The sequence below is a fragment of the Arachis hypogaea genome, chromosome 15 (assembly GCF_003086295.3).
Source record: "Arachis hypogaea cultivar Tifrunner chromosome 15, arahy.Tifrunner.gnm2.J5K5, whole genome shotgun sequence".
Classification (NCBI taxonomy): Eukaryota; Viridiplantae; Streptophyta; class Magnoliopsida; order Fabales; family Fabaceae; genus Arachis; species Arachis hypogaea.
Window position 1 is genome coordinate 142,300,165 of NC_092050.1, and position 19,507 is coordinate 142,319,671.

Consider the following 19,507-nt stretch of genomic DNA (forward strand, 5'->3'; position numbering starts at 1 on the left):
TACTTAGCCATTAAAGACCGAGTTAGGTCTAATGAGGTACAGATAGAGCATATTAGTACTAAACAGATGATAGCTGATCTTTTGACAAAAGGCATGCCACCAGGATTGTTTAAGGATCATGTTACAAGTATAGGTTTATGTTTTGTAACGTCACTTATATGACTTATGTTATATTATATGACATATTTGGATATGAAATTCATATTATTGTTTGTTTCTCATTTGGTCAGTATATATGCGCATACATGATTGAGAATGACAAATAAAATTTAGTGAAAGACCTAGAATAAGCATTGGGCTTATTCCTACAGAAATACCACATAAAGAGTTTATTCACTTAGGAGATGTTACATTGTAATATATATAAGGTAATACTCGATTAGTGAGAACCTATCGCTATGATTCGTGTAATTTGTCTTAATTGTTTAAGCATAGTATGTAATTACAAACTATACGTAACAAATGTTGGACCAAGTGGGAGAATGTTAGAATTTTTTATTCTAATTGTGGTCCAATTTGTTAATATAGAAATTAGTTTGGGTGGTGTTGTAATTATTAATTAATTATATTGGCAGTTGGTCTGTTTTTTTATGGAAAGAACACGACTGTTCATAAACTTTATAAAATTTGGGTCCCCAATTTTGATTACACAATAACAAACAAACACACTTTGATTCCATCTGAGTTTGTGATTCAAGAATTGGAAGTTTCCAAATTAAATCAAAGAATTTATTGGCAACGGCTGGAGGTACGCAAATTACTAATTTTATAAAATATCTAACAGGAAGATGAAGAGTTTTGAATTATGCAGAACTTATCAGAATAAAAATATATCCAAATATCTTCGTTTTACACCCAAATTTGCTGCACATACAGAAATGAGTTATGTTATATGTACACTAAAATCAACCACCAAAGTCAGTCACCAGTATAAAATACATACTGGAATACAAATAATACATTGAAAATAAATTAAAGCACACATATATTTATACACAAATAGATTGGTGGTTGATTTTAGTGGTTGATTTTAGTGTACAAATAGCATTTTTGTACAGAAAAATATTTTCTCTAATGCTGCATTTTTTTTCTTCTTCTTCTTTTCCTTATTTCTTTCTTTCTTTTAGTTAAATGAATGTAAGTTCAAATTCTTCCAAGTAATTTTGCAGCATTATGTGTTTTTTCTTTTTCTTTGTTTGAATAAGAAGAAACTTGATAAGGTAAAACAAAAAGAAAAAGATGAATAAGAAAAAAAGAAGAAGAAGAAGATGGTGATAATGATGAAAAAAAAAGAACCAGCAAAAGATGAGGAGGAGGAAGAAAAAGAGTTCTGAATTATACAGAACTTATCAGAATAAAAATATATCCAAAATTCCTTAAAATATACCCAAATATCTTCGGGTTACATCTAAATATCATTGTTTTACACCCAAATTTGCTGCAAATATAGAAATGAGTTATGCTACGTGTACACTAAAATCAGCCACCAAAGTCAGCCATCAGTATAAAATATATATTGGAATTATACATTAAAAATAAATTAAACCATACATGTATTTATCCACAAATATATTGGTAGCTGATTTTAGTGGTTGATTTTAGTGTACAAATAGCATTTTTGTACAGAAAAATGTTTCATATAATGCTGTATTTTTTCTTCTTCTTTTCCTTATTTTTTTTCTTTCTTTTAGTTAAATGAATGTAAGTTCATCCTTTTAAAAGTAATTTTGGAGCATTATGTGTTTCTTCTTCTTCTTTGTTTGATTTTTTGTTTTTATTCTTGTTAAGAGAGTAAAACAAGAAGAAACTTGAGAAGGTAAAACAAAAAGAAAAAGATGAATAAGAAATAAAGAAGAAGAAGATGGTGATGATGATGAAAAAAAAAAGTAGTAGCAGAAGATGAGGAAGAGGAAGAGAAAGAGTAAATTATGCAAAACTTATCAAAATAAAACTACACCAAAATTTCTCAAAATACACCCAAATATATTCGTGTTACACCCAAATATCTTCGCTTTACACCCAAATTTGGTGCAAATACAGAAATGAGTTATGCTATGTGTACACTAAAATTAGCCACCAAAGTCAGCCACCAATATAAAATACATACTGGAATACAAATATACATTGAAAATAAATTAAACCACACATATATTTATACACAAATACATTGGTAGCTGATTTTAGTAGCTGATTTTAGTGTACAAATAGCATTTTTGTACAGAAAATATTTTCTCTGATGCTACATTTTTTTTCTTCTGAATTGAACCACACCTTAGCCACTTGATTGGATTCAAAACAATAAAAGGAGGAGAAGACTTGTAAAGACTTGTATGAGAAAAACGCTTCTATGTGGCGAACAAACTGCTCATCAATACCATAGAGGGGCTGCAAAATACACCAAAAATATACCATATTAAAACAAGCATAAACTATAGAATGCAAATAGAACTATAAAACCATTATAAAAAATAACAAAAATCAGATTCATGAATCATCATTAAACAAAAACTAAAACAATTCAACTAAAAGAATAAGACAATTCACCCTTAGTGAGATGAAAAGTCATAAACTGTAAATACACCCAAACTTTCCTAAAATACACCCAAATATTCCTAATTTACACTCGAATGTCTGATGTAAAATGCAGAAATTCATCAAAACTAGTACATTAGATTCAATTCAAACAAGGAATAATAAACAACAAATTTCATAGATAAGGTTTACGCATTATTCAACTACACAATTATAAACTACTAACTGGATTTAAATTCAAATTCAATTATTAACTGGAATTAAACCACACCTCAAGAACTTCATTAGATTCAAATTCAAAATCCACTTCGCTCTGGTTCAGCTGATAATCTGAAGTTGAATCATCCATGATCTTCAAAACGATTTCAGAGTTTAATTTCAGAAACAATGGAAAACGAGAAAAACGAAGAAAGAGAACAGAGAGAGAAACTTACATAAACGACAAAGAAGAAGGGAGAAAGAAACGCACGAAAGAGATTGAAGAGAGAAAACAAGAAAACGCAGAAGGAATTCAAAAAAGGAAACGAAATCCTTTCAAAAAAAGAAGTTATATATTTGCACGTTGATTGATTGAAAAATCTGTTAAAGAGGCGCATAAAACATACATGCCATAAAAAACGCGTTTTATGGATTAAGAATTTTCAGAATTTATATAACTTATACGGTGAAAAGGCTTGTATGTGGAGATTAATCCCAAATTTTATTATTGCCCTATCAAATAGTTTGATAGGTTGCAGTTAACGATACCCGTAAAATAGATTCGTTAAGACTTAACGAAAAGATTAACGAAAAGGCCAATACATCCAATAGAATAAATTGTTAAGAACCGCATATCATTTTTTGTTAACGAATAAATTATAAATTATCATTTAGATTAATGATTATGGGTCGGAATAAAATTTTACTCTCTTTATAACTTTGCTCACACCGTCACCCATAAGATATAACCACTTTATAAATCAACTAGTGTAGTGCTTGTTGAGCCGCTCTTCTATTGAATTTAAGAAATTAATTTTATATTTTTATTTTAAAATTATAAATTTAATAATATTTAAAAATAAATTATAAAAAAGTAAAATATCTTAAATTATTTAATATATAAAATACTCAAATAAATAAATTTAAATTAAAAAATAAGATTAAAAATATTAATTTATTATTATGTGTAACAAAATCAATATAAAAATTTATTGATATTATTTAAAGATTAATTATTTATAAATATTATTAAATTTATTTATTTTTTCAATCCTATTTAATTAGAAGTAAATTTAAAAATTTATATTCAAAACATTTTTTATCTCCATCCATAATTTTAATAAATAAAAAAAATATATTTCTTCAATCTTATCTTAAACCACTTTAATTATCTTTAATTTTATTATCTTTTAAGATTATTAATTTTTATTTTGATTATATTATCTTATCATATTATATAGTATTTTTTCTCTTATCATATGTTGTCTTGTTTTATTTATTTATTTTTTTTTTGTTTTCTTCTTCTATTCATCCCAATCGCAATTAATTATCACCATACCATTATCCCAACTCTCATTTTTGTTTATGACTTTGATCCATAACTACCATTGTGTTAACTTTTGAGTTATCAAAGATCTGCTAAAAGAATATTTTTCTTCTTTGATTTAGATATCTAAATGTATACTTATTATGTAGATTCTTATTATTTTTCAGACTTACTTGTTAAGTCATATTTTATTGCTTTCAGACAAAATTTAAAATATCAAGTATTCAAAATTTTTTTTAATCAAATTATAAAATTTGTCAACAATTATAAAAAAATAATATCAAATATATTATATCTTTTTAAAAGAGTAATATTATATTGACACTACTATATTTTAGCTACTATTGAATATAAAAATATTACATTGTTGAATACCTCTCCTACTTTTAAGACTTATTTGTAATAATTTTTAATCTTTTTCTAAATCTAATATGTCAACTTCTATGTCTCTAACTAATAAATTTTTTAAGATTTTAGTTTCATTTAATTTCAAACAAAATTGTAATTTTTATATTGTTATTTTTTTCTATTTTTTAGGAAATTAATTTTTATATTTTTTAAATTATAAATTTGATATAAAAAAATAAAAATTTTAATGAATAATAAATTATGAATAAATAAAAATTTTATAAGTTATTTAATTTTTTTAATATATAGAATAATAAAATTTAAATTAATTTAAGTATGATACTAAAATTGTTACGTTGTTATTATATGTAACAATCAAGATAAAAAATTATAAATATTTATAAATTTATTTATTTTTTCAATCTTATTTAATTTGAAGTAGATATAAAAATTTAAATTTAAAAAACTCTTTTTTCGCATAATTTTAATTACTAAAAATTTGTTCTTTTAATTTTATATTCAATATCTTATATCATCTTTTGTTCTATTATTTTTTAAAAATTTTTAATTTTTATTTTTATTATTTATTATTATTTTCTATACACATATTTATCATGATTTTTTTAATTAAGTAAAATAAAGATAGGGAGAGATTACTACATGTACTCTATAGAATAAGAAAGAAGACAACATCGTTAAAAGTTATGTGTAGAATAAAAAGATATTTGTACAAAAAATAAAGAAAAGTTAACTAATAATTATATTTTGGACCAAATTTTAAGAGGACAAATATATTAAACACTATTTATTAATAGTATTAAGATGAAAAAGCGAAAATTAGACAACAAACTCTCCTATTCTCTCTATATATTGTTATAGATATTTAATTTAAAGTACATTAAGATATTATAATAATATTTATAATAATATTATTTAGGACAATTATGGAAGGTTTATTGAATCAAAACCTATGAAAAATAGATTATTATTAATTAAATAAATATATAAGATTTTTATCGATATTTAGGGGTGACAACAGGGCGGGTAGGGGCGGTTTTTTGCTCTACCCGACCCGCCCCGCCGTACAAAAAACCCGCATGAAACCCGCCCCGCTCTACTCGCGGGTAGTAAAATGTTAAACCCTAATCCGCCCCTACCCGCCCCGCCCCTACCCGCCCCTATAATTATTAAATCCAACAAATAAAATAAAATTTTAAAAATTATATAACCACCATTTACATACATAACATAAATTAAAGTAAAAATTTATATATGATATAATATTATTAATCATTTTACTAATTATTTTATATATGTTACATATATTATAGACTAAAAATATATATATTTATACAGTGACGGACCCAAAAAATTTTAAGAGTGGGGAAAAAATATATATATTAAATAAATTTTGTTAAATATTATTAATTATATGGAGATATAAAAATTAAAAAGAGTTAGTGAACACTTTATTCTTAAAATACTATTCATTATATATAATTTATAAAAAAATATTTTTTATTTCTAAAATTTAAAATTAAAATATTTTAATTAAATTATAGATAACTTATTATCCTAACTAATCTTTTTTATACACATTTAATAATAAAAGACTGAATTAACTGGCATATTAGCGCCTAATGATACATTAGTATTTATAATTTGAAATTAGAATTATATATAAATACTAGAAAAATTAAATCTTTATATGAAAAGTATGTTTATATAAAATAATAAAAACATAATTTACAATTTTTTTTATTTCTTTTTAAAATAATTAAATATGTTATATATTTTTTAATTTAATTTTGATATAATGTTAGATAAAAAATTTTATGTATCTGTTTAATTATATATTGTAATTAAAATATTTTTTATTATTATTTTTAAAAATAAAAAATATATTCTAAATTAGTAAATTAATCCGTTCATTTTAAAATTTTATATGCAACATAGGTACATATAATAGAACAAAAGATAAAAAGTGAGTAATAAGGATGAATAAATCAAGAATAAAATAAAATATATAAAGTCACGAAAAAAATAAAATATTAGATTAATACCTAAACTATAATTGTTTGAATTAAAAATTCCAATTGAAAATATCAAAAAGAAAAATAATGAAATTGAAAGATACATAGAGTAATGGAGAGCTATATAAAAAAATTAGAGAATTTAAAATTTACTTTTTGATGAAAAAAAGATGACCATTAGATAAGGAATAGAAAAAGAAGGTTGAAAATATAAAAATAAGAAGAGGGTTTAAGAGAATAAAGAATTGACGGTACAATAATTAAATTTAATTAGGTTAAATAATAGTCAAAATGATAAAAAAATAAATTTAAAACTTTAGCTAATTAAATTTATTTTATTTGTAGTGGGGTTATTTAAAATTTAAAATGGGACATATTATATATAACTATATTTTTTAAAACAAAAATTAAAAACATCATGGGGACAAGTGTCCCCTCATTGGTATGCTTGGGTCCGTCCCTGTATATATATATATACCGGGGCGGGTTTAATCTAAACCCGACCCCGCCCCGCCCCGCCCAAGAACCCGTCCCGTTAAAACCCGCCCCGAGCGGGTAGGGGCGGGATGGGTACCCGCGGGTTCGGGTAGTGTTGCCACCCCTACCGATATTTGGACATTCGGTCTATTACTTGGACCAATTCCACTGTTATTACGAGTATTTAGAAAATTTATTATTAGCATGAAAAATAACGTAATTTGATAATTTAAGAGTACATTCAGGAGATAAATTATACATAAATGGTACTAACAGTACAATAACATAGATATATTGTAAAAAATAATTCATATTGAATGATATACTAACAACATAAATTTATTAATGGAAAGTATAACTTAGAGAACCTGACACAGAATAATGATGAACAGGCATATTTGTGATATCTTCTAATGGTGTTGTCATATTAGTTGTACCAGTCGATGTATCAATTTATTTTCCTCGTCTAATACTCCCTCGGTAACTGGCACGCCTTCTGGCGAGAGGTGTTACTGCCTCTGTTCTTCACTCATATTTTGCCTTCGTCGCCTGTCATAATCTTGCCAAGTCGATCGATCACTTTCACGTGAATCTTTCATTGGTATCCTGTCAACTGTAATTAATCTAATTAATCAAAACAAATATATAAATCTAGTTTTACACTTTTATTTAACGACGAAAAACAAATTATATTACGTTTTACGTTATATTTAGATGAAGTAAGAAGGATGCATGAGAAGATGATGAGAAACAAAAGAAGTTTTTCTATTATGCAGTAATAATAATAATGTGAAGTGAGAGAGAATAGGAGAAGAAAGAGATAATTATAGAAGTGATGTGGATTTATGAGATAAGAGAGAACGTGAATAATGATGTAGTGGGAGTTTTATAACGCAGAATACCACTTATACTGGAGTAGCTTATTAGGAAGGATAAAAGTAAAGTTTTGGACACCAAAACAGATTTTTCTATTATATATTATTATAGATACAATATCTGATATTCGAATTCTTGCCTGTCATATCCTTGGTATTTTTTGTTTATAATTTTATTTTTATAACAAACTATTGCAAAATTGTTTGAACTTTGATAAGACTACACTTAAAATTTTTTATAATATATAAAATTTATTTTTTTTTCAAGTTAGAAATAACTAGTAAGATTCGAACCCAAAACCTCTAGGTAAAAATGAAAAGATTCTACTATTTGAATTATAGCTCATTGGTATATAAAATTTATAGCTATTACAGTTGAATTATTTTAAATTCATAACAATAATTTAATACCGAATTTTGTTAAAATTGGATATGAATAAATGTGTAATTGAACAAGTTTTATATATTTACGTTTCAAACAATTATATTACATTGATTTTATATATACTAGTGTATCCACTTTTTTATTTTTGACAAATGTATTATAATAATAATAATAATAGTTAAAATGATAAATATTTATATTCTGAGTGCAAGTTTTATAAACAGCACAAGATATTTTTAATTTTTTATGAATATATACGATAAAAGAGCCTTTCACGTGGGACAAAATTACATCCTTTCAACTCACATTATTATATATACATTATATATAGTGGTAGAAATAGATACATCAAATTATTTTTAAATAGCATGAAATTTTATAGTGATATCTATAAGATAAAAAATAGTAAGATAAAAATTAGGCATTTGAGAACTTACCACAAGGTAGTAAGACACCTTCAAACATCAATAGTGAGTGCTTTTATTGTAAAATTCGAAGACCAATGGTCTCAAAATCAAAATATTGAGCTTTAGTCATGAGCACTGTACCTCACATCACTTGTAGTACATTACAATCCTAATGACCTTATATTACTTCTGGCAATAACACTAGTGATGTAGAACTTGAACAATACTAGCTTTTCTTGCCTTAAAGGACAAAGAATAAGTATAATTTTGCTGACACCACCTAACACAATGTTGTATGAATACTATAACAAGAAATGAGTAGGTTCAAAACCTTCATGTTTCTGGAAGCATTCGGCAGCCGATGATGACTTACCAAAGCCATCACATATAGTGGACAGAATGATATATCTACTGGAATAGTTTCCTCAATCTTTCGGCGGCGGAGGATGCCATTTTGTTGGTTAGTTCAAGTACCAAGGCATGTTGAAAATCTGCAAAGAAAAATAGTTCACCTATGATTTGGAAAATTCTGAAACTTTCATATGAAAATAAGAGCAACAATCGAACAAAGATGTAAACAAGGAAATACAGTAGCCTGTGCAGATACTTGTCGCACACAAGTCTGAACTGAATGAAAGATGTTACCATCAATTGCATCGGTATAGTAGCCAAGCATCTCTCTAGCTCTACCTCTTCTAAAATACACTTTGACATTCTGCGGGAAAAAAAAGACAGGGAATTAATATTAATAAATAATAAAATTCTGCACAGCTACTAGATCCAAGGAAGTATAGAATATGCAAGAATCTGAACCTAAGTTTGAAGGAGCTTCATATGAAGCAGACTCGTGATATTTGGACTTTGGATTATAAGCAAAAGTTGTTTGTCTTCATGACAAGAAAATCAATCATCACAGAACTTTCATAATTATCCAAGTTCAGGATTATTTATAGAGGTAGATCACCTTTTTGTCAAGGTTAATTGCTTTTGTACAATCTGCCTCAGCTTGGAGGTAACTGCATAAGAAGTTAAAAGATAATAATAAAATAAAGAGTAAAGTATACTTTTTGTCCCTGAAGTTTGGAAAAAGTTTCAAAAATACTCTTTAAGTTTTATTTTGTTTCAATTTTGTCCCATAAGTTTTTTATTTGCATCAAATATACCTTCGACGGCTGAATTTTCAAAAAATTTAAGACCAATCTAACAATAATGCATGAAAATTATGCTTGATTTGCTTGTGTTGAGTTTCTTATGAAATTTGTGCAAATCGAAAACTTTTGGGACAAAATTGAAACAATAAAACTGAGGTATTTTTGAAACTTTTTTGTCAAACTTCAGGGACAAAAAGTATACTTTTGCTAAATAACTTTTGAGAAGTGAAAGGCAAGAATGATATGCTACCTTCCAAGTTCTAGATAAGCTTGGGACCTATTACTGTAGTATGTTGCATTGTTGCTGCTTAGTTTTATGGTTTCCAAATAAAATCCAATGGCTTTCTGCCACTGCTTGTCTTTGTAACCTTGATTTCCCTGATTAAGTAACAAACTGAAAAAAAAAATTTAAAAATAAATTAACAAAATAGTAATAATAATGCAAGAAGAAGAAAGAAAGAAAATTCAGTGTTTAATGTACATGGATTCAAATGAAAGATAAGCATGGTTTATAGCAGCTGAATTTTAGCCAAAGATGATGTCGTAAAATGTGTCAGCCATGTTGCATAATTATATCAGAACTCATAAAGTGCTGAATTTATCTAACACAGCTGCAGAATACCTTTTCTTTCGCAATTTCAGCAGATTCTTCCCTAGTGACAGCATTTCTTGGTGCTTTACTTTTGGCAGAAATATCAACCAGCTCTTGGAGAGTAGAATACATCGTTTGTAGTGTGCCCAATAGAAAGCAATCATTACCATGCCGAGCTATCAAGGAGACGGAAACAGGACACTTTTCGTAAAATCCTAGTGGTATTGTGTGACCTGAAAAGGCAATCAGCACTCAGCAGAATGTGGAATGAGAAAATCATCACAAGGGTGTGTATTTGTTCCAATGTGACTCGCATTGCTATTTTTATATTCCACCCAAAGTAACTTGTATTTAGCTACTAGTGGGACGAAATGATTATGTTGCTGTTAAAGCCCATAACAAACTTTTCGTAAATGACAGCAACAATTTAAAAAAAAAAAGAAGAATGATCACCTATTGTTTTGAAAATAACAAACTTTTCATAAATGACAGCAACAATTTAAAAGAAAGAAAAGAGGAACATGATTATTTTACACTTACTGGCATCTAATACTCGAGCAGTTTAACAGTACAGCCAAATATTGTTACAATTTATTTGAATGACTACATAGTTTTGGAAAGTCCAATTAGCAAATTGAAATGTCAGAATCTAACAGTAAACTATGAAATACTTGAGGGAAAAAAAAAACTACAGATAAACATGCGAATCAGGTTCTTGTCTCTAATTCTGCATTTCTATCTATAAATGATAAGATGCAGTTATCAGATCAAAATAAAATAATAAATATAGAATAACCGGAATGTGAAAAAGTTGGATGAAGCTTCATATAAAGTGGACACATACATTAAATATTAGGAAGCAAACGGTCTCATATATGCCAAGTAGTAGCTCAATCAAAGCTTGATTTTTGTTAGCCACGGATATTTGGACCTTGAATCAAAAGAAACATTCATTTATTCTATAACCTGATAATTACATCAGTGGCTATTTCCACGGCTTGAACCTGTGACCTTGAGGTCACACGGAGACAACTCAACCGTTACAACAAGGCTCCCCTTCAAACATTTATTTATTCTATTATGAGAAGAAAATTAATGATCTTGTTTTGTTAAAGTTAATCGCATTTGTACAATATGCCTCAGGTACAGCCTTATAGGGCAAGGCAACTGCATGAACACAGAAAATGAGAAGATGTTTGCAAAATAATTTTGGAAACATTATCCAAAATACATTAGATGGCTACATCAGCAAGTATATTGCTGCATGGGAAAATGAAAGAATGAAAGACAATAACAAGAGTGTAGAGAAACTTAACAAGTGATTCTCTTTGAACGAGGAAATCAAAACAAACTTAGTTAGGAATAACTTAACATCAAAGCACAAATATAATAAAAAAGGAAATAACAATATATCCCCACAAGACACATGTGACAACCACCTTGACACAAAAAGCCATAAAATAAGCAATGACTGAAAATATCCAAGTGTAGCTAAACACAACAAAGAATCACCATCATGTAGAGAAAGAAACAGAAGCATCAATAATATGGAATGGATAGATGATTAGGAAGAAGGTAACAAAACACAAGTTAAAAAGAAAGTGATACAAACAACATTTTATGATGTCTAACAAGAACAATCTCACCTACTTTTATCCTTGCAATAGGCCTCTAGATATCATTTCACGAAGAAGTTTCTCCGCGTTATCATTTTCACCTTTTTCAAACAGAGCACGAATGATTATTTCATAAGTCACAGCATCTGGTAAGCAACCGTTGTCTTCCATTTTTGACAAGAAAGCCAATGCTTCATGAGGCAGGCCCTCTTTGCAAAGCCCATTGATCATAATGGTGTATGTCCACACATCAGGATGATAGCCTTCAATGGAAAGATCTTGAAATATCTCTTTTGCATTTTTAAGTCTTCCACTTTTGCACAAACCATCAATAAGTATGTTGTATGACCATATATTTGGGCGAATGCCTTGATCTTTAATCGTGTTGAATAAAACAAGTGCTTTGTCAACATGATGGTTTTTGCATAAAGCATCAAGAAAGGAACTGTATGTGATTATATTAGCAGGTTGACCTTTATCATGCATCTCAACAAGAAGTAAGGAAGCACAAGATATTCTCCCTGATTTGCACAAGCCATCAATAAGAATACTAAAAGTTATAGTATTTGGAACCAAGTTCTTGTGACGCATCTCTTCAAAGAGATTCAAGGCATCATCAACCATTTTACTTTTACAAAAGCCATTAATCATAATATTATAAGTCCAAACATCAGGAGACACTCTACTCTGGGCCATTGTGTTGAATACATATTTTGCCTTATTTACCTCATTAACCAAACAATATCCATCCATTAAGCTGTTATAAGTAACCACATCTAGTTTCACACCATCTTTTGTCATTACAGCCAACACACTCTTAGCATCTTTGATCTTTCCTTCCTTGCATAGCCCATCAATCAAAGTATTATAGGTATAAACATTAGGAGTAATGTTTCTAAGCACCATATCACTTAACAAATCAATGGCTTCCTTGTATTGACCCTCAAGACACAATCCAAAAATGAGAGAACTGTATGTGATAACATCGGGAGAAATTCCCTTAGCAAGCATTTCAGAGAATAAATGAAAAGCCTGACTTACAAGTGTAACCTTGCAGAGGCTATCAATAATTGAGTTGTACATGAAGACATTAGAAGCAATGCCATACCGTGGGATCTTTCTCAACACTTGAATAGCAGCTGATGTGTGTCCGGTCTTACAGAGCCCATTAATCAAGGTCCCATAAGTGACTTCATTAAAGTGAAATCCATGAGCCAGCACTCTGTCATGAAAGCGCACTGCTTTTTCAACACTACCACAGAGACAGAGACCTTTCAGGATTGTTGTCAATGTTACCGTATTAGGTTGATAATCCATTCTGAAAATCTTGGCCAATACAGAGAAAGCAAGCTTCATACGACCCATGCCGCAACAACAATTAATTACGATGCTCAAAGTAACTATGCTGGGCGCGATTCCCCTGACTTGCAATTGCTGAAAAAGGGAAACGGCGGCGTGGAAATGCTTCGTCTTGGCAAGAGATCCCAAAATCTTGGTGAATTGGATGATGGATGGAGGGCGACGCATAGAGACCATGCGAGTGAAGGAATCAACAGCATCGTCAACTTCACGAAGGGATGGAGGCTCAGAATGAAAGTGAAGGCTTGTCCATGAACAGGAACAGGAAGGAGGGAGAGTAGAGAGTGGAACAAGATTAGGGATTTGACGAACAGAATACCTAAACCTTGTTGCATACAGCATTGTTGATTCTCCTTCTGAATTCTGAATAACAGCCACCTCCCAACTCTCAGAAATTTGCTACTGCATTTACATGTCTAGATTTTTATTACTTTTTATAAACTTTTTTTTTTTACAGAATTATTTTTTATTTAGTAAAAATCATAGTTATCATAACCGAACCAGTCATGTTACTGGGTCACTGGGTCATTGGTTTAATCGGTGGGTTGCTGGTTGAACCGATTGACCCGGTCCTATATAAATAAAAAATAAAATATAGTAAAAAATTTATAATTAAAAATTTAAAATACATATTTTTACTAATATTTTAAAAATATCTAGCTATTCTAAATAATATATAACAGAAACAATAAGTATTTTGTTAATTTTACTCTTTTATAAATATTTTTATTTTATTTATATATTAAAATAACTATTATTTTCGAATTTTAATAATTTATTAATTAGTTTATATCTATTATATTATTATATACTACAAGTATTTATTGAAAAATAATATTAATAGATATTATATAACTATGAAAAAAATAATAAATGACTTTATAATTACTGTTAAATAAAAATAAAATTAATTTAAGAATGAGTGAGTTTATAATTAAAATTAAAATAATTTAAATAGAAGTAAATTATTTGTTGAAAGATATCAATATATATTTTAGTTTGTATATATATTACTAACAAGCAAGTTAGTCTAGTTGTCAATGATACCCTTTATAACCTTGAGGAAGGGGGTTCGAACCCCAATTGTTTCATTTTAAAACAATTTTGAAATTGAAACGGTTCGGTTGGACCGGTCATTACCGAGTTTGACTGGTTTTTACCGGTTCATTCTGGATTTGACCGGTTCACAGCGGTTCCTTATCTTGTGCGGTCCAATTATCAAACCGGTCATTACCGAGTTTGACTGGTTTCTACCGGTTCGCACCGATTTATTACTTTGTGCAGTCCAATTATCAAACCGGATCGGTGTAGGGTTTGATTTACCGGTTTTTCGGTCGAAACGGCCGATCCGGTTCGGTTCTGATAACATTGGTAAAAATTTAATTGATAGTTGTTAAATAATTTAATTGACTAAAATTTTATCTAACAACTCTCAATTTTTAACTGTACCTGAATTTTTACACATATTTAACATAGACGAGTGATATGGTGTAGAACTATAATTCTTTGTTCATATGTGGATGTCATTTGTGGAGATATAAAAGTGGTATGATATTACTTACGTATAAATATATGGTGTAGAACTATAATTCTTTGTTCATATGTAGATGTCATTTGTGGAGATATAAAAGTGATATGATATTACTTACGTATAAATGTGACGGAAGACAATTATTAGAATTGTAGGACCCAAATACAGTTTAAAATAACAGTATTACAAGTAATGATGTCATTTTGTTTTAGTGCTGAGACATTATCAGTAGATAATTAATAGAATAATTAAAAAGAGATTATAATTTGATAATTTTTGAGAAAGAATTAACTAATAATTTTTTAGAATGTTATTATGTTTTGGACTTAGATTTTTATTACAATAAACACAAGTAGTGATTTAATTTATAAAAGAAAGTTAGGAAAAGTTATCTAACAAAAATAAAAATAGGAATACTGGAATAGGCTCTCTAACAATACCAAAATTATAATTATTTTATTTAAATCTTGCGTTAGATTCAATTTAATTCTAAACAAAATATTTATATTTTATATTTTAAAAACCAAAATTTCAAATTCAAAATTATTATTTTGCAACCCGCCACAAATAATAATCATAATCATGATCATAATCATAATTTATATTAGTAATGATAATGATAAATTGTATTACTCAATTAGTAGTTTATTGCCTATTTTACACCTTTCTTAATTTTACATAATCTAAAATATATTTGAATAAATCTTTTTTTTTTGAAACTAAAGGAGCTCAACACACTAGGTGGAGCATTTAACATCAAACAAAACAAAAAGAATTAACTCAAAAGAAGCCAACAACCAAAATAAAGTAGCCTCGCATGTCGTCTCTGGCATAGCCATCAACAACATTTGGAATGGTCACCTCCCCACTCGTTATAACTGAGCATGGTCATATGGATAATTTCTTCTACACCTTTGGTTTGATTCTGAAATATTCTCCTGTTCCTCTCCATCCAAATGTGCCATATGATCACACAAAAGCACCTCATACGCTGATGTCGAGCCTCTTTCCCACGCAACCCCTCTGTCCAACTTAGAAAGTGGTCCTTCATCAACCTCGGGAAAGACCTTAGCTGGCCAAAGATAGATACCCAAGCATTCCACACCCGCCAAGCAAATTCACATTCAAGAAACAAGTGATTGACCTGCTCAACATCGTTAGTGCATAAAATACACCTCGTATCGTCCTGGCTAATTATCCCGAGTCGACTCAGCCGTTCCTTGGTATTCACCCTGCCTACCAGAACGAACCACGCAAATAGCTCCACTCTTGGTGGAACCAACCCTTTCCAGACGGTCTTTGTGAAGCTGTAGCTGGTGACCTCCTCAGATAGCAATCCTTCTTGTAGCACCTGCACAAAGGAGTTAGTCGAAAAAATACCAAGTCTATCAAATTTTCACACAACTCTATCCTCTCTAGTATTCACTAGCCTGACAGGTCTCAACGTCTCATGTAACTGACTCAGAAGGTCTAACTCCCATTGGAACAGCTCTCTCCTCCACAGGAAGTTCCAAACCCACTCTAACCCATCCCAAAACCCGCAATTCCCAATGACCGAACCACATTGGTTTGAAACAGAGAAGAGCCTAGGGAACCGATCTTTCAAGGGTCCACACTGTAACCAAACATCCTCCCAAAACCGAGTCCTTTGTCCATCGCCAATTTCTATGGCCAAGCCTGTGATTAGCTTATCCTTCAGATGTTGCTCCGTAATTTGCATCTGGCAAATATCCTTCCATGGGCCTCCTCTTGTAGGCACCACTTGAGTGAACAGTAACTCATTCGGCCTCAGATTATTACAGGAACAGACTATCTTCTTCCAAAGCGGGCACTCCTCCTTAACAAAGCGCCACCACCACTTAAACAACAAGGCAGTGTTACGGAGCATAGCATCTCCGACACCCAACCCACCTAGTTTTTTAGGGGCTTGCACCAACTCCCATCTCACCAACGCCATACCATGCCTTCCATCCTCTTTGCTCCATAAGAATCTTCTTTGCAGGAAAATCAACTTTTGAGCAACTGTCTTCGGCATCTTATAGAGGCTCAAATAATACACCGGAAGGCTATTCAAGACTGATTTGATGAGCACCAACTTGCCCGCTTTGCTTAACACATTCGCTTTCCAAAGGCTTAGTTTCTCCTCCACTTTCTCGATGATAGGCTTCCAGGTTTTAACCAGCCTCGGATTAGCTCCTAGGGGGACTCCAAGGTACTTGACAGGAAGGGTATCTTTCTTACAACCCCACAGTCTACACATACCACATACCCACTGCTCTTCACAATTAATAGGAATCAAGCTGGATTTTTCAAAATTGATACTGAGCCCTGATATCAACTCAAAACACCGCAGTAGCCGCTTGTAGTTCTTCATTGTCTCATCCTCAGGGGGACAAAACAGAATTGTATCATCAGCAAACTGGAGGTGTGATAACTCCACCCTGTCTCGGCCAACCACCAACGGAGAAATACGTCCGTTCCTGACAGCCACACCAACCATTCGATGCAAAACATCCACAACCAATACAAATAGGAACGGAGAAAGCGGATCACCTTGTCTCAAGTCCCTTTCCATTTTAAACGGTTTCAATGGCGACCCATTAATCAGGACCGACATAGAAGCTGTGGTCACACACTCCATAATCCACGCCCTCCACCTGCGCCCGAATCCTATTTTTTCCATCACAATATCCACAAAACTCCACTTGACTTTGTCATACGCTTTTTGAAAATCTAGCTTGATTATCACTGCCTCCTTTTTTCTCCCTTTAAGCCAGTGCACTGTTTCACACGCTATGAGAGTCCCATCATGTATTTTTCTACCCTTCACAAAAGCACTCTGAGTCTCCCCTACCAGCCTTGGCATCACTGATCTTATCCTCCGCACTAGAACCTTCGAAATAACCTTGTATACACAACCAACCATACTAATAGGTATGAGGTCTTTAATCTCCCTTGCGCTGATGAACTTAGGGGCTAGAGCCACCCATGTGATGTTGGAATATGTCGGTAATCTGGACGTCTGGAAGAACCTCATCACTGCTGTCGTAAATTCATCCCCAATCTCATCCCAGCACCTCTTAATGAAGTTCATGTTATACCCATCACAGCCTGACGCCTTTGATGACTCACAATCCCACACTGCCTCTCTAATTTCCTCAGCCGAAGGCATCGCCTCCAAGGTTACAGATTCTTCCTCCTCTATCCTTTCTACTAGACCATCTCTAAACCCCAACATGGGAGAAGTCTCCTGATGATATAGATCTTTATAAAACTCTGTAATTGCTATTTTGATCCTAGCTTGGTTCCTTATCATTCTCCCATTAACTATCAGAGTATCAATTCGATTATTCCTCTGCCGTGCAGACGCTATATGGTGGAAGTATCTTGTGTTTCTGTCCATATCTTTTGCTTGCCGAGACCGAGACATTTGTTTCCAGTGAATTTCTTTCCTCGCATACCACCTCTCACAGCAAGTAACTAGAGCCTTCCTTCTGGCCTCAATAGTCTCATCATACACTCCATTACTTACCATATCATCCACCTTTTTAATCTCTTCCTCAAACTTCTCAATCTTCTTATCCATCTCACCAAAGTTCTCCTTATGCCATCTTCCCAAAGGCACCGTTAAGGCCTTCAATTTCTCTGTAAAATCCAACTCCCCAAGACCTCTCCATTCCTCCTTGACCATTCTAAGAAAACCTTCATGTGTAAACCACGAATCAAGACTTTGAAAAGGCCTAGGCCCTCCCCTCATCCTTTTATCTTCCACAATGATAGGACAGTGATCTGACAAGCCCCGTGGTCCACCCCTTAACCGGGTCTCAGGGAACTCCTCCAACCATTCTACACTAACCAAAGCTCTATCAATCCGACTACATGAACGGCCACGGAATAACGTGAACTTGCGATCCGTAAGCGGCAGATCCACTAGGTGCATGTCTTGGATCCAGCTCCTGAATTCATCTGCTGACAGAGACAAACTAACAGTACCTTTTCGTTCTTCTACATTCACAATCTCATTAAAATCACCTATGAAACAGCAAGGAACCTGACATAAGCCAGCAATGTAACTCAACTCCTCCCACACATGACTCTTCTCTTCTCTAGTATGTGCACCATAGACTAAGAAAAAAGCACAATAAAAACTATTCTTCAGTATGATACCTTCAACGCATAACCACCTCTCACCCTTATAATAGTTATTCAGTTTAAAAAAAGCTTCATCCCAAATCAACAAGAGACCACCAGATGCACCGTCCAAACCTACATATTCCTACCCTGCCACACTATCCCCCCAAACCCTCCCAACATCAAACCTGGTCGCAACCTGTCGTTTAGTCTCAATCAAGCCTACCATACTCAAGTTATGTTTATTTTTCAATTCCTTCACCATTCTCATCTTTCCGTCACCCCTTAACCCCCTAATATTCCAAGAACCGAAATTCATTTGTAACTAACTTTACACACCTGTTTTTTGGTTTTGGGTCTGCACCTCCTCATCTTTGCCTTCTGTTTTGCCAATTTCCTTTTATGTGCTATTTCTTCATTTTGTGCCTGGAGGATTACCATTATGTCATCTTCTTCATTGCATAACACAGCTCCGGATTCCTTCGCCAGCTCCCAAGTCAATTTGTTCTCTAAGATCTGATCCTTTAAGCACTGAGAGTCACTGC

At 31.4% G+C, this 19,507-nt stretch overlaps 1 protein-coding gene across 15 annotated transcripts; it reads right to left on the reverse strand.

Moving 5' to 3' along the window:
* Positions 1–8,631: 8,631 nt before the first annotated feature.
* On the reverse strand, positions 8,632–13,706 carry LOC112751002 (translocon at the outer membrane of chloroplasts 64). 15 transcript variants are annotated; one of them, XM_072217056.1, is made up of 6 exons: positions 11,976–13,706; positions 10,356–10,558; positions 9,984–10,127; positions 9,547–9,598; positions 9,228–9,297; positions 8,632–9,073 (listed from the first exon to the last, which is right to left on the reverse strand). In XM_072217056.1, the coding sequence occupies exon 1, from the start codon at positions 13,640–13,642 to the stop codon at positions 11,978–11,980; it is 1,665 nt and encodes a 554-aa protein (XP_072073157.1). In that variant the 5' UTR covers positions 13,643–13,706; the 3' UTR covers positions 8,632–9,073; positions 9,228–9,297; positions 9,547–9,598; positions 9,984–10,127; positions 10,356–10,558; positions 11,976–11,977. The 15 variants fall into 15 exon arrangements, with proteins under 15 accessions (XP_072073157.1, XP_025655754.1, XP_072073166.1 ...); XM_025799969.2 differs by having other exon boundaries at positions 9,172–9,297; XM_072217065.1 differs by having other exon boundaries at positions 9,547–9,645; positions 9,950–10,127.
* Positions 13,707–19,507: the final 5,801 nt, after the last annotated feature.